The 13,331-nt window shown below is 44.3% G+C and overlaps 3 protein-coding genes across 3 annotated transcripts in view; 1 reads left to right on the top strand and 2 right to left on the bottom strand.

Moving 5' to 3' along the window:
* The window catches only part of LOC137866139 (peroxiredoxin-6-like), a 3,022-nt gene extending 2,064 nt beyond the window's left edge, over nucleotides 1-958 (bottom strand). The window contains exon 1 of the mRNA XM_068701837.1: nucleotides 543-958. Coding sequence (XP_068557938.1) covers nucleotides 543-634 — 92 coding nt within the window. The 5' untranslated portion in view covers nucleotides 635-958. The remainder of the gene's footprint in view (nucleotides 1-542) is intronic.
* A 198-nt stretch (nucleotides 959-1,156) lies between these two features.
* On the top strand, nucleotides 1,157-4,376 carry LOC137866138 (polyisoprenoid diphosphate/phosphate phosphohydrolase PLPP6-like). Its single transcript, XM_068701836.1, has 2 exons — nucleotides 1,157-1,557; nucleotides 2,881-4,376. The coding sequence occupies exons 1-2, from the start codon at nucleotides 1,188-1,190 to the stop codon at nucleotides 3,300-3,302; spliced, it is 792 nt and encodes a 263-aa protein (XP_068557937.1). The 5' UTR covers nucleotides 1,157-1,187; the 3' UTR covers nucleotides 3,303-4,376.
* Nucleotides 4,377-4,925: 549 nt separating this feature from the next.
* myoc (myocilin) lies at nucleotides 4,926-7,472 on the bottom strand. The gene is made up of 3 exons (XM_068701389.1): nucleotides 6,860-7,472; nucleotides 6,173-6,274; nucleotides 4,926-6,049 (listed from the first exon to the last, which is right to left on the bottom strand). The coding sequence occupies exons 1-3, from the start codon at nucleotides 7,335-7,337 to the stop codon at nucleotides 5,247-5,249; spliced, it is 1,383 nt and encodes a 460-aa protein (XP_068557490.1). The 5' UTR covers nucleotides 7,338-7,472; the 3' UTR covers nucleotides 4,926-5,246.
* Between the last annotated feature and the right edge of the window lie 5,859 nt (nucleotides 7,473-13,331).

Raw genomic sequence — 13,331 nt, 5'->3', positions numbered from 1 at the left:
ATCGGTGTCAGGTACACTCGAGGGTCTGTGGTTTCACAAACAGGTTTCCTCTCATCAGAGAAAAAATTTCTAATATTGTGCTCACACAATCGGATGAAGAATGCATCTGACACCAAACTGACAGGATGTGACCTCTTTGTGACAGAAGGGGCTTTTTTTTCCAGGAGGTCAGCGATGTGGATCTGCACCATCGAGGGGTTTACGGTTGAACTCTGGCTTATTTAAGCTTTTCAGTTGGAAACTTTCACAATCTGATCAACAGCCCTATGATCTGTTCATAAGCCGCTGTACATCTGAAGGCTGCCAGAGATTATGTGTCCACCACATTATAGACTATTATTTATTTTTAATGACATATGCACCCTGTAGGCTACAATACCACTTTTAAAGGTCTTGATGCTGTATAAATCATAAGCAAATGGCTAAAGCAGAAGTTAGCAGTAACAGGAACTGGGCACGAGCTCTCTCATGTAAGCTGCGAAAACTCTGTAAGCCTACAAATAAATACCCAAAGGATATCAATATTCCTGAAGCCTACTTACGAATCACCGAGGAATTCGTGCAGTTTGATTTTACCATCGGTGGTCTCCACCTCGAAATCTGGAAGCTCATCTCCGAGCAGCAGTCCCGGCATATTCAGTGTGACCGTGGAGGTGTTCCGTCTGTTCCGCAACAGCTCTGATGACAGACGCTTGATACAAAGGAGGCGGAAGCGTCCCTCTCAACAGGCTCCTCTATTTACATATACATCCACTGTGAACTGCACAGGACAGCATGCAATGACTGACTGACTTCTAGAAAGCGGTGGGCTCAGGTCGCGTTTTTGATTGATTGGCACAGTTGTCTCCATGTTTCCAAATGACCAATTTACGCACGCGTATATGGCCCGTTTTGTAGCAAGGATTTAAAGTGCACTGAAACACTTCTCCACGAAAATATGTTTAAAATATATGCTCTCATAAAATCGACATGCATTTAAAAAACTCCATGCTAATTACATGTTAATAGGAAGGATAATGTAGCCACGTGACCAGAGCGGTCGAGTTCTGAACTGGTGTTAACCTCTGTATCCGGACTTTGCGGGATGTTTTGCGTCGGAGTGCAGCAGTATTAAAGTGTTTATTGGTCACAGGTGGTCGATAAAGAAGGGGGGGGGGATATATTGCTGAGGACACTGTCAACCGAAAATGTCCTCGCCAACATCCAGACGGAATAGTTGCCGTGGAGTTGTGTCTGGAAATCGGGCATCATCCGAGTGCCATGTCCGCCGCCGGGGCTCAAACTGTTCCTCTGGAGCGCAACCTGAAGACTTCTCCGTCAGCCTGAGCCAGCCGATATTCACCATAACGCTCCGGTTTTTGTTGGCGATAGATCTCTGGCTGTCCAAGCGGCTCGGAGTGTGCGCCTGTGAGGAGTCTCCGTGGGGCAGCTTACGACCCTTGGTGCGGCTGGTGGAGTTCTCTGGGCACGTCATCCCGTGGCTCATCGGCACGGTGTACTCTCTGCTCCGGGGAGAGAGCGTGGCGGGGCAAGAGATCATGCTGAATCTGGCCCTGGGTGAGCGAATGTGTGTTCATTGTTTAGTTGTTGTTTTTTTTAGTAACCAATGATGACTCCAGTGTAACTTCTAGACATTGTTTTGGACTCATGCAATCTATTTGATGCTTTATTCAGACTTTAGACCAACGGATAACCATTTTATTATGTTTTGGATATGTAGTAAAGAAACAAATTTTACAGCATTTTCTATATCGCATTTGGCACGGCAGTTTGGTCATTTTTAGTCTTCAAAGAAACGCATCTGTATTTGCGAAATCAACTTATCTGAACGCAGCGTTCTTAGAGTCAATACTAAATCGGCGCAGCCATGGAAAGTTTTCTTATGACCCGCAGCCGAAATCTGAGGCCACTTAGAGACATGATGCTTTATTTGCATGTGTAGATTATATTGGCTGACATCTATGAGGTCAAGTCAGTTGTATAGTGTATTGTGCTGTGGTGAAATACCAGAGCTATTTTTGGCACATATGTGACGTTTAGGGTGCCACTGCGTTTTGGAAAGTGGCTGAGAAACAAGAAATTATTTTGGTCAAATGTTTCAAGTTTATAATAAATAACTTTTTAGACAAATAAACGAGTGTGGCATTGTTACCATTTGTTGTACTGCTCATGCCCAAGGTCTCATTTTAATAATCAACATTTATGAATGCAGATTTGAAGGCTTATTCAAAAGTAAGAAACTCATGAACATTTATTAATAGATTATTAATATTTCTAACTATTACCAAATAGAAAGGCTAGACACCAGTCAAGGGGATTTTACATTTTATTATAAACATATTTTTATTATATTATCGTTTTATTTAAAGTAGGCTACATTCACACTGGAGGCAAAAGTGGCCCAAATCAGATTTTTTTTGTTTTGCCCATGTGACTCAGATCTGTTTTTTGTTTTTGTTTTTTAGAACGTTATGAAAACCACAACTCACATTGAATCTGAGCTTTTTCATTCTGATTTTGGGCCACTTTCATTATGGTCCTTAATCAATCAGGTCCCATTTTTTGCAATGTGACCTCAGTCAAAACAGAATTCACGCAGATCAACATTCGTCACCATTCTGCACTTTTAGGCCATTCACACCACAACCCCACCACCTCTGGCTTTCGGCTCTGCATCAACACAGATCTGTACATAATTAGCAGCCATGGCTCCACAGAAAGCCATACTAAAATCTCTTTATCCTCAATGTCATTGTCATTTCTCTACACATCGACTTATACATTTAAATGAAGCCATACGTGTTGACTTCAGTCAATCTAATATTGGCCACACTTTAAAGTGATGTGAACAGCATCCATCTGTCTCTTTCCTCCTCACAGCTCTGTTGTTGGACCTGCTGTTGGTCAGAGTTGTAAAGACTCTGGTCAGACGTCGCAGGCCTTCCCAGAACCGCTCTGACATCCTCTCCACCTACTTTGTGGAGCGGTACTCCTTCCCCTCAGGCCATGCCACACGGGCGGCCATGTGTGCCCGGTTCCTCCTAGCCCGGCTGGTGGACACAGCGTCCATGCGGGGCCTAGTAGTGGGTTGGGCCGCTCTGGTGAGCCTGTCTCGACTGTTGCTTGCCCGACAGTATGTGACAGATGTGGGCTTTGGCTTGGCTATGGGTTACTGCCAATATACTATAGTGGAAAGGTTATGGGTGACCTGGGACTGCCTGCAGGACCTACTGCACATGCGACTGACAGAGAGACTCAACAGGGCTTATGCTGGACTCTGGATGGCGGAGTGGAAACATTAGGTTCAGTGGAACTGTGTGTGTGTGTGTGTGTGTGTGTGTGTGTGTGTGTGTGTGTGTGTGTGTGTGTGTGTGTGTTACAGCCTATATGTGGGGGACATTTGTAGCGTGAGTGTGTGTAATTCAGAAATTCCCTCTTAATTATGTATTGGATTATATAAAAAATACTTTATATGCTTATATTTTGTATAGCTGCTTTTATGTGTATTTGTGTATTGTATATATTGAAATGGATGGCTTGGGTACTCACTGATGGACATGCAGCTTGTTTGCACAGTGGTGTTGATGATACATGGACAATGATGAAACCAAAGCTGGATTTAATTGGAGCATTTTTTATTTTAAATGAAAAGGCCAATTAAAGTCACTACTGTGCACCATTTACAGATATTGTATTGTATCTTACCGACGCAGTGAAAGCGTTGGTGGCTGAGCAGGAAAGCTGAAACCGATTTTAAAATGACTCTACCACACTGCTTCCTGGTAAAGTGAGAAGTGTGTGGCTATGTGGCTTCCACAGTGGGTTTTCACAGTGTTTGTGTGAACACTGGTGGGGGGTGGGAATCAACTCACACTTGGCCAAGTTTCCATCAGCTGCTGCTGAGTCTCCTGACCATCCATTATAATACATCCCATCTCCTTTTACAGTGTTGTGCTGCCAACCACCGTCTACTATTGTAATTTACAAACTAAACTATTTACAAATTTGTGATGATTTTCTATGGTTTTGCCTTTAAACTTTGAAACCAGTTCAGGCAGGAGCATGATTGAAGTAGAATGAACTCTTACTCACCAGAGCTGGTAGGTGTGTAGGCTATGCAGGATGCAGATGCAAACAGCTGTCCACAGAGGGCAGTGAATACCAGGAATATGGTTGCAAAGGACAACATGGGGGCTTGTGCATAATGGTGTAGCTGCTCCAGAAGCACTGTGTTTATGGGGTGTCAGGTCAGGACGTGAAATAACACTAGCAGCTAGCTTTCAGTGGTTAACAGTGGGTGAAATCTCACACACGCTGAAGGAAAAACCTCCCATTCCATGACCCCTCACTAAGCCCCGCCCCTCGCTGGTATTCCATCAAACAGTCAGAGCTAATGTTACTATGGCGCCCACACTGTCACTAACTGTACTCTCTGAATAAATATCTAATTAGAAAACTGTAAAAAATAAAAGATGTCAGAGAGAAACACAGAGATATACAATATGTGAAGGATACAACCAGGATGCTAAACAGTGATAACAGGTTAAAAAGATAAAAGATGGAGTCTAAGGCCTACAGATCACAGTGTAAACGTGAAGCACCACATCATCTGGCGATCGAGACGAATTGAGGAACAACACTGTTCCTGTAAAGCCAGGTAGGTCTTTATTCACTGTTCGAATCATTCAAAAGCAAAAGCAGCATGTGGATACATTCAGTTCACCTCCAGTAGCTTGTGTGGCTAACGCATTCTGCTAATATAGCTCCACAGGTTTTTTTACTAAAGATACTCTGTAGTCTGAACTGTCTCTGATTTCTTGTAGAAATGTAACGATTTCTAAAGCTGATTCTGTTTTAGAAACGTATATCTCCTTCCAACCTCTCCGGGAAATGAATATTTAGTATAAAGTATGACACAAACAAGCAAGTGTGTAATTGTTTTAATTTTTTAGAAACATTTAGAAACAGCTAAAATATTTCACAATTTTAATGATTACTGTTTGTAATAACCACCGAGATCACCAAGCACTCCAGCTACATTAATCTGCTTTATGATTACATTTCTGTTTCCATATCTTATTTACAATAGTAATACAAAAAATTGATTTTAATAATGCAAAACACACAGACTACCAAGCTTTGCAATAACATCAGTGCAATGCAAATGATCATATGTTTGATCGCATCCACTTGCTCTCCAGTCCTGTTAACAGCAGTCTCTCTCTCTCCCTCTCTGTGTGTCCTCTTTAGCTGCTGCCGTGGCTGACCCTGCCCAGTCTGATGTCATAGGTGACCATGTGGAAGTTGTCCCAAGCGTACAGCTTCCTCTGGGCGTGGTTGTAGTCCACCATGCTGTTGTAGCGGTACTTGTTCTTGAAGGGCACAGCCACAGCCCGCCCCGCGCTGGTGGCGGTGTCAAACGCGTAGTTGACGGTGGTGTTGGGCGCGGTGTAGCTGGCCACCGTGTACAGACGTCCACACACCATGAAAGCATTGGCCACTGTGTTCTTCCTGATGTTGGTCTGCCAGCTCCTCTTCACCTCCAGGCTCTTGGGATCCAGCTGGGAAACCACAATTGCACCCTTCGCCTTACTTGTGCTGTAGATAGCCCACATGCCCCGTTCGTCCGCCGCCAGGTCTATGTCGGTGTAGCCGCCCCAGGAGTAAGGGTGCTGGCCATGGAAGCCCGCGTGAGGCAGCTCCCGCCGCGATGCCAGGCTCTCAGAGGTCAGGTCGTAACGGATCAGGGTGCGGCTGCGTTTGCGCTGGTAGTAAAGGGAGCCGCGGTACATGGTGGCCCCTGTGCTCTCCATAGGCTCCGGCAGTACCAGAACCTTCATGGGGAAGCCTTGAGATAACTGATCCATGTCTTCATACGCAAAGAGTTGACGGACATCTTTACCAACTGTGTCGATGCGCCACACAGTCTTGTTGGTGTAAAGAGGGCCCTGAGGCTCAGGATCCTGGAGCCACACCCCATACTTCCCTGTAATACTGTCAGCCTTCCTGTGCAACACAGGATCTCCCACTGACTGCAGCTCTCCACAGCCTGGAGAAAAGAAGAGGGTTCAATGTTATACATGTTATGTATTCGCAATGCATCCAAACACACTCCACCGCTGCTGGCACAATTTGGACGGCTACATTGGTATCAGTAAAACCCCAAATTTACCTGTGAAGTTGTGATTTCCCTCAGGAATGAGGCGGGATGCTGGAACCTCTGTAACCTCAGCCTTCATCTCCTGGTAAGCACCATTCCCATCAAATGCAGGGTCTGTGGAGACAAAGTGAAGGAGGAACATGTGTAAGACAGCAAAATGTTACACAGGCTACCGGCTGGGAAGGAATTTTGAGAAGAAATATTTATATATATATATATATATATATATATATATATATATATATATATAGTCGTAATCTGCAGTTAAACCATAGTCAGTCCCACCTTACAGACAACATCAAACACTAAGTATCTTATTCACTTGCCTCTGAGCACAGCAGGTTCCCCCTATAACCCTGCTATTGCTCCTCTGAAAATGATCACATGCACATAAACAGAAATGCACGCGTGACAAAGCCATAAAAGAAGAGTCTGTGTTGTAAATTCCAATCCCCATACTCAGCCTGGGACAGCTAACTGCAACCTGACCTGCTGCCCCGGGACACTTTTTCCTACTCAACCACAAATACATTTATCAGAAAAACGACAACGCAGAAGAGCAGAAAAATATCTTTTTATTTAATTTTTTTTATATCAGCTTCCCAAAAAAGAAAACGTGTTAAATGCCCCAGTCTTGTAAGCAAAAGAGTTCACATTCTGATTTATGTGTGTTCTCCCTTTACCCACTGATGTACATACCACTGGCAGGTCTGTTTTCACGCTGAGTCCCCCCTGAGGAGTTCGTCTGCTGGCAGGGTCTCTGCCTGAGGCTCTCTGCCTCCTGACTCAGCTCGGCCAGCCTCCTCTGCAGCTCCTGGACCTGCCCGTTCAGACGCTCCTTGTCCTGCTGCAGCTGGTTTCTTTCCCTTGTCACCTGTGAGTAAGCTTCCTGGAGACCCTCTTCACCGTTAGCCCGAGTCCTGGAGCCTCCATCCACTCCCGCTATCAGACGGCTGACTAAAGCCTCCAGCATGGTGAGTCGGGACGAGACTCCATCCATCTCTGGTTTTGTGCCGCTTCCGGAGCAGCTGGACTCCTCTGGACTGGCCACGGTGAAAGTGTAGTGGCAGCGCCCGGCGTGATCGTTGGAGCGGCGGAGGGAGGCTCGGTCTTGGGCCTGGCTTCGGCCGGGCAGAGTTAAGCAGGACAAACAGAGGAGAGACACCTGGAGCCACATTCTTGGAGGATCAGACTAAGTTGATGATCTTCTGGTTTTAGCAGAGATGCAACTCCTCTGTTCAGTAGAGTGTCTCCACTTGATTTATATTTCTTTCTTTAGCTGGTCTCCTCTCACCTGAGTATCCGTGGTCAGCGCAGGTCACTGTCTGAATCCCAGCAACACTGAGAGAGTAGGATATTTATACAGTTTACTGTCAGAGTGGGAGGGGACGAGGAGTGTCGCAGGGAGGGCAATAGCCAGGTGGGTGTGGAGTGTGTATGTTAAAGATCCATGTGTGTCTTCTTTTTGGTGGTAGCGAGGTGAGGTGAGCCGAAAGAGACAAACAATGTGAAAATCGCACAGTATCAGTGGAAAAATAAACAATCTGATGTTTGTTTTTTCCTGTAGAGAATTTTTCCATTGTGTCTCGGCAGGTTGTTTTGACCGGACAGCATCTCTTTATGTGTCTACAGAGCTGTTTACTTCCTCCGCAATGGTTTTACTGTTAAACCACCATGACGTTAACTGCAAAACTCAGTTTACGGCCCGGGTACGGGGTGAAATTTGGGCTTTGGGAGAGAGTAGGAATCTGGGAATCTGAAGCCACCACTCGCCAACCAGGCTCAACAGCAAAGCGGACTGGTCCTTCAGAGGACCTGAGGGCACGCTGGTACTCATCTCTCCTCTGCACAGCTGGATGTCTGGCACGAGAGGACGGGCCGGCAGTCTGGCTCGGAATGAAGATGCGGTGTGGTTACTCCAAAACCCACGGAAGGCCCACATGCCAACATCTTTACTATATTGTGCACTATGGTTACTGTCTGCTATTTCATTTCAGTGTTCTCACACTGTAAATATATCCACTAGTTATTTTCCTCAGAAACATGAATGTCAACCTCGTGGTGGCGCTACAGACAAGTCCGGAGCTCGTCTTGTGTGAAATTGCAATCCAACAGATTCTGTGATATTTTAGTCGCGACCAAAGTGGTGGACCGACCGATGAACAGATGGGCCGGCATTGTCAACCCCCCTAGAGCCCTGCTGCTTGCAAAGCTTAAAACATGGCTTAAAAGGCTAAGCATAAAAGCCATGGATTTTTTTATTTGACTGGACACATTATAGTGGAAACTAAAACTTTTTATAATGAAAATGGTCGCCTCAGGCATTTCTCTTCTCTATTTACAGGAGGCATGTGGCCAACCGGTGTTCCAACTGTCTCCATGTGATACGTCTGGGACCTGGTCTGGGTCCGTGCTGACCAGAGAGGGCAAAAAAAGCACAAACTTCCCCGCTGGACTCCAACTCAAGAGTATCCATTGTAAGTGTGCAAATTATGTTGCTCTCTGAGTGGGTATAGTTATGAACTGAAAGCACTTCTTCTGTCCACTGTCCCTCTGTGGCAAAATATTTTATATAAATACCAAGAGGACCGGTTTACTCTGAAAAGCAGCTTGCAGCGCACATCTGTGTTTGGTTCCACGAGATCAAACTGCTGCCTAGTTAACCTGTCCGTTTTTTTTACGGCCTGTGGAAACTCACCGGTATTCCACAATGTTTTTACCACCGAGTTGTGCTTTCCGTATGTAACATAACGTCTCGGACGACCTGTAAGTGAGAACAGGGGATCCTAGCAAACAACCTTTTTCCACAAGGATCCTCTCTTTATGCCTGCCAGCTAAGCGAGCCAGGACTCGGATGCTTGTCTGCTGAAGTGCTCAGCATGCACAGAATACACTCATGATGATGGTGCGTGCAGCGCGTTATAGTGCTGTCTTTGGATACGATGCTTTTCTTAGTTTTCAGAGATACTGGTCCTCCGTGTAGCTATTCATTTGCAGAAGATACAACATTAAAGACCTTAAAAGTAAGAAAAAAACTAAACCTAAACAGAAACATTCATTTTCTTATCTCTCATCTTGATCGTGACTCTTCAGAGTTATCCTGGGACCCCTCCGGGTGTCCTGACCCCCAGGTTGAGAACCACTGTTTTAAAGACTACAGAAAGGTTACCTAACTTAGTTCTCACAGACCAAAGCTACACTGTCGCATGCATACAGTTCCTCAGAAAAATAATGCAAATAAAAATGACCATAAACCAAATATGAGTAATATAACCAGATGGCAAAATGAGCAAAAAAAAAAATAGTTGACATCATAGTTATTTCAAAAGCCTTTTTTTAAAGTAGAATCCCAGAAGTATTGGCAGTTTAGGATTTCCACTGTTTATTTCTACAGGGACATTTTACTGCCACGTTTGTTTGACTATGAATTCCATAATATTATGCAACAGGAAGCAGGGAGGAGGAGGAGGAGGAGGAGGGGGGGGGGGACATTGCGATCGTCGAAGAAAAACAAATCTAATGAGAGAAACAGTGCAATTGCTGAGTTTGTTTGCGCAGCAGCCGCTACAATCTGATCAGGGATTTAGAGGCAGAGGAGGTTTTATAGAGCAGGAAGGTGGGCTTGGTGGCTATTCAGATGGCGTGCCAGCTCTCTCACACTGACTCATTAAGACACTGACATCATGAGTATCCATTGACCCATGAGTAAGACATTTGAATAACACCCTCACAGAACAATCGTTGGCTCGCCAGACGTGCATTTACAGGTGTGTGGTGTTGCACAACAGTCTGGCTTGTTGGTTTGCAATGACGTTTAGACGTGAAGTTTCGAGAGGTTCGACACCCTTGAACGCAACAACCTCCTACCTCGACGTTTAGGGTGACATTTTTTACAACATGCCTCAGACTGGAGCCATGGAGCTTGAGCCTGAACTGAACTTCACGAGACGCAACGTGAAAGAGAGTGAGACAGTCTTGTTTTTTTTTTTTTTCACGTGTTGTGATGTGAGCTGCCGAAGCGCACGTGAGTCACTCTGTTTGATTCATGGTGAGCAATTGATGCAGCGGAATGAAAACAAGGGTTTATAGTCGCGTAGTGTTAACTGAGCGGGCCCACGAGGGGGGGGGGGGGGGTCAGTGGGAAGTGTTTCTGAGAAAAGCATTAAAAATGGCGTGCTGTCTGCTGTGACTGCGAGGGTATAATCACAGAGGATCAGACGCCCACCCACACGAACGCTCAGCACAGAAGCTGTTGTTTGGTCTTCGACCGCTCAATACAGGTGTTGCCACCAGAGGTTCTCATTACTGACGCAGACATGGCACCACAGTTTCCTTTGTGAAAACACAGACAGTCGAACATACAAACGGATCAGATGCAGCTGATACGACCAATTTTACACTTGGTGTCTGCTGTAGGTCTTTCCAGCGTGTCCTCTGCCTCGCAGGAAGTGATTCTTAAAGTTCTTATGAAATGGTATCATCGCATCCTTAATGTCAACCATTGTGTCTGATGTAATCTGATCGGTCCTACGCGTTGACTGATGGTCTATTGGAGCTCGGTTGGATTTGATTGGACAGGCAGGAAGTCAATATAGTTTTGGAGAATTTGATTGGTGGGATTTTTAGTTTTAGATCACCACTGCAGATGCACTGTTTTTCCAAGATGCATTTCTTGGGATTGTCAAAATGTGTTAACGGCAAAATGTGATGGTAGAAGTAGTGATGGCCACCATAGCTGGGCAGACTCATACAGAGCTGCAGGGATGACGCATTTTCGTAGGCCAACCCAGGAAGTTAGCATTGCACTGGTTCCCTCAACATAGAGCCGATGGGATTTTGTTACATTGGATTTTTGATTATTGCAGAAACACAGCTGACACAGCTGAGGCTGATGGGAATGTCATTAGTTTTTTGCAGGTATTTGGTCGTAAATCAAAGTACTGGACTTAGTCAAATCTTGACTACATAATGGAGCTCGGAGAAAAGTCACGGGATCACTAAAGTCAGAATCCAAAATCATCCAATAGACGTTGAGATATTTCAGTCTGGACAAAACAACATTGCCGTTCCCATAGCCACGCCACTAGCATGACTAAAAACACCATAACAAGTAGGTTGGTACAGGGACTTAGCAGCGTAATGTCATCAGATGTCAAAAATTCTAATTAAAAGTTAAAAATCTAAATAATTACCTCTTAAATAGAGTCAGATATTTTAAGATTCAAAATATGAAAAACGTTTGGCTGAGACAGCTAATATTTCATACCCTCTAAGTATTGCCTTGTAAATTGTCCAATTTTCGTGTCTGTCTTTTCTGACATTGCGTCATCTAAGTACACAGTGTAAAAATCATGACAAATATTTGTCAGAGCATCACCCTTCAGGCATGCTGTTTTTATAAGTATGGGTTTACGGGATTCCTCTGGTTCTAATACGCACATTCGACAGTTTCGGTAAATTCCTCTTTTCCTACCAAGAGTACAAAATGTATTTCCATCGGTGTGTGTGTGTGTGTGTGTGTGTGTGTGTGTGTGTGTGTGTGTTGTGCAGTATGTGACTGGACTGTTTGAAGACGTGGGTTACGTAATGGGAGCCACTGTTTTCTCCCCACCGATGACAGTTTAACAACAGGGCCTCTCCGCTGTGCAACTCTGCCGCCAAACTAGCTGCAAAGAGGAAAACGAAGAAAACAAAGTGAGTCTGTTCATTAAGATATTTGCCTCAAACCGTTAAGCCATGAATAGTTTGCAACCGCGGTCTGTTTTCATCTTTAAATGACAGGAGCTCACATATTTCTCCTGAGCTTATCTCAGTTCCCTTGTAATCTCATTTTGAGAAAGGAAGAAAGGGCAAGGTCAAGTGAATGCCTTCCATGTAAGCAGATTTAAATCTAAGGCTGTATCAAATTTTGACAGCTGTGTCTGCAGGACCGTCTGTGGCTTCCTGTTGGGCTCTGCTGAAAAACAAACGGTGACCTTGTTTGCAACAGCGGCTCATGTCGAGGTACCGCTCAGACTGGACACACAGCGAGATCATTTAGTGGGCTCAAAACAGCACCGTCCTGTCCAAACGCAGTGCTGCAATGAACCATGGGTAACGGATGATTCAGGGCCGTGACGGAGTGGCGCGTGGAGACCAACATGTTGATAACTAGTACTCTCCCTGGACTCCCTTTTGACCTGAATGCCAATTATTTGTTTTCCACCCGCACTCTACCATCTGTCCCAAAACACACACGCAAACCCACGAGTACAATTCCTTGTATTTAATGAAGTGGATGTTCATTTTGAACCTTCATCTATCCTCCTGATGAAACCTACAGAATGCTTTACTGTACATGGGCCCCGGTGGACGGAATCCTTTAAACACCTCATGGAGGCGACTTTAACTCTGAAATAATTCACAAGAACAAACACGAATCTTTTTAAATCACTAATTTGTTCGTCGTGTTTATGTTTCTAAAGCAACATTAGACTATGAAGGACTAAAAATAATAAATAGTTGGTGCATTTGTGTCCACGTTATAGATGCATGAGTTAAAAGGTGTTGTACTTGAACAGTACCGTACTGTAGTGATGATCGTAGTGCTGCAAAGTAACACAATACATGATGAGCTTGTAAATCACGATGCATTGGTTTCCATAGATGTACCTAACAATTGGAAGTACTTCAAATTAGTTTTAACTCGACAAGATCACCACCTTCTACATTAAATTTGCAGCTAAGGCGTCAGTGATAATAATCAAATATTATAAAATATAACATGGAAAGGGCTCGTTTTCTTGCATAATGATCATTTTATTTTTGGTACTGATAACACCTCTGTATTTTCACAGCATGTAATATTCGTTATACATGAGTTTCAGTCTCGTTTTGCTACTTTTACTTTAATAAAAGTATTATACTACCACATTGCTTTATACTATATTGTATAGAAAAGCAATACAATGCTAAATGCACAATATGTCTTCTATTGACAATGTGTATACAACATATAATGCCATGCCATTCTACCGTTCAATATTGTAATATCTGTACTGCTCTACAAAACTCTCCTGTTACTGCAGACACCTCAGGAAACAGGGTCTTTGGCAACACATGAATGGGAGGGTTGAGAGAAAAAGAGGAGGGGTTGGATGGATGATGATGTCACAGGATACCTCTGCTCACA

The sequence above is a fragment of the Cebidichthys violaceus genome, unplaced genomic scaffold (genome assembly GCF_023349555.1).
Source record: "Cebidichthys violaceus isolate CVI_PGR_0920_01 unplaced genomic scaffold, fCebVio1.0.p SCAF_8, whole genome shotgun sequence".
NCBI classification, from domain to species: domain Eukaryota; kingdom Metazoa; phylum Chordata; class Actinopteri; order Perciformes; family Stichaeidae; genus Cebidichthys; species Cebidichthys violaceus.
Note: the sequence above shows the minus strand (reverse complement) of the source record. Positions and strands in the feature narration are given on the sequence as shown.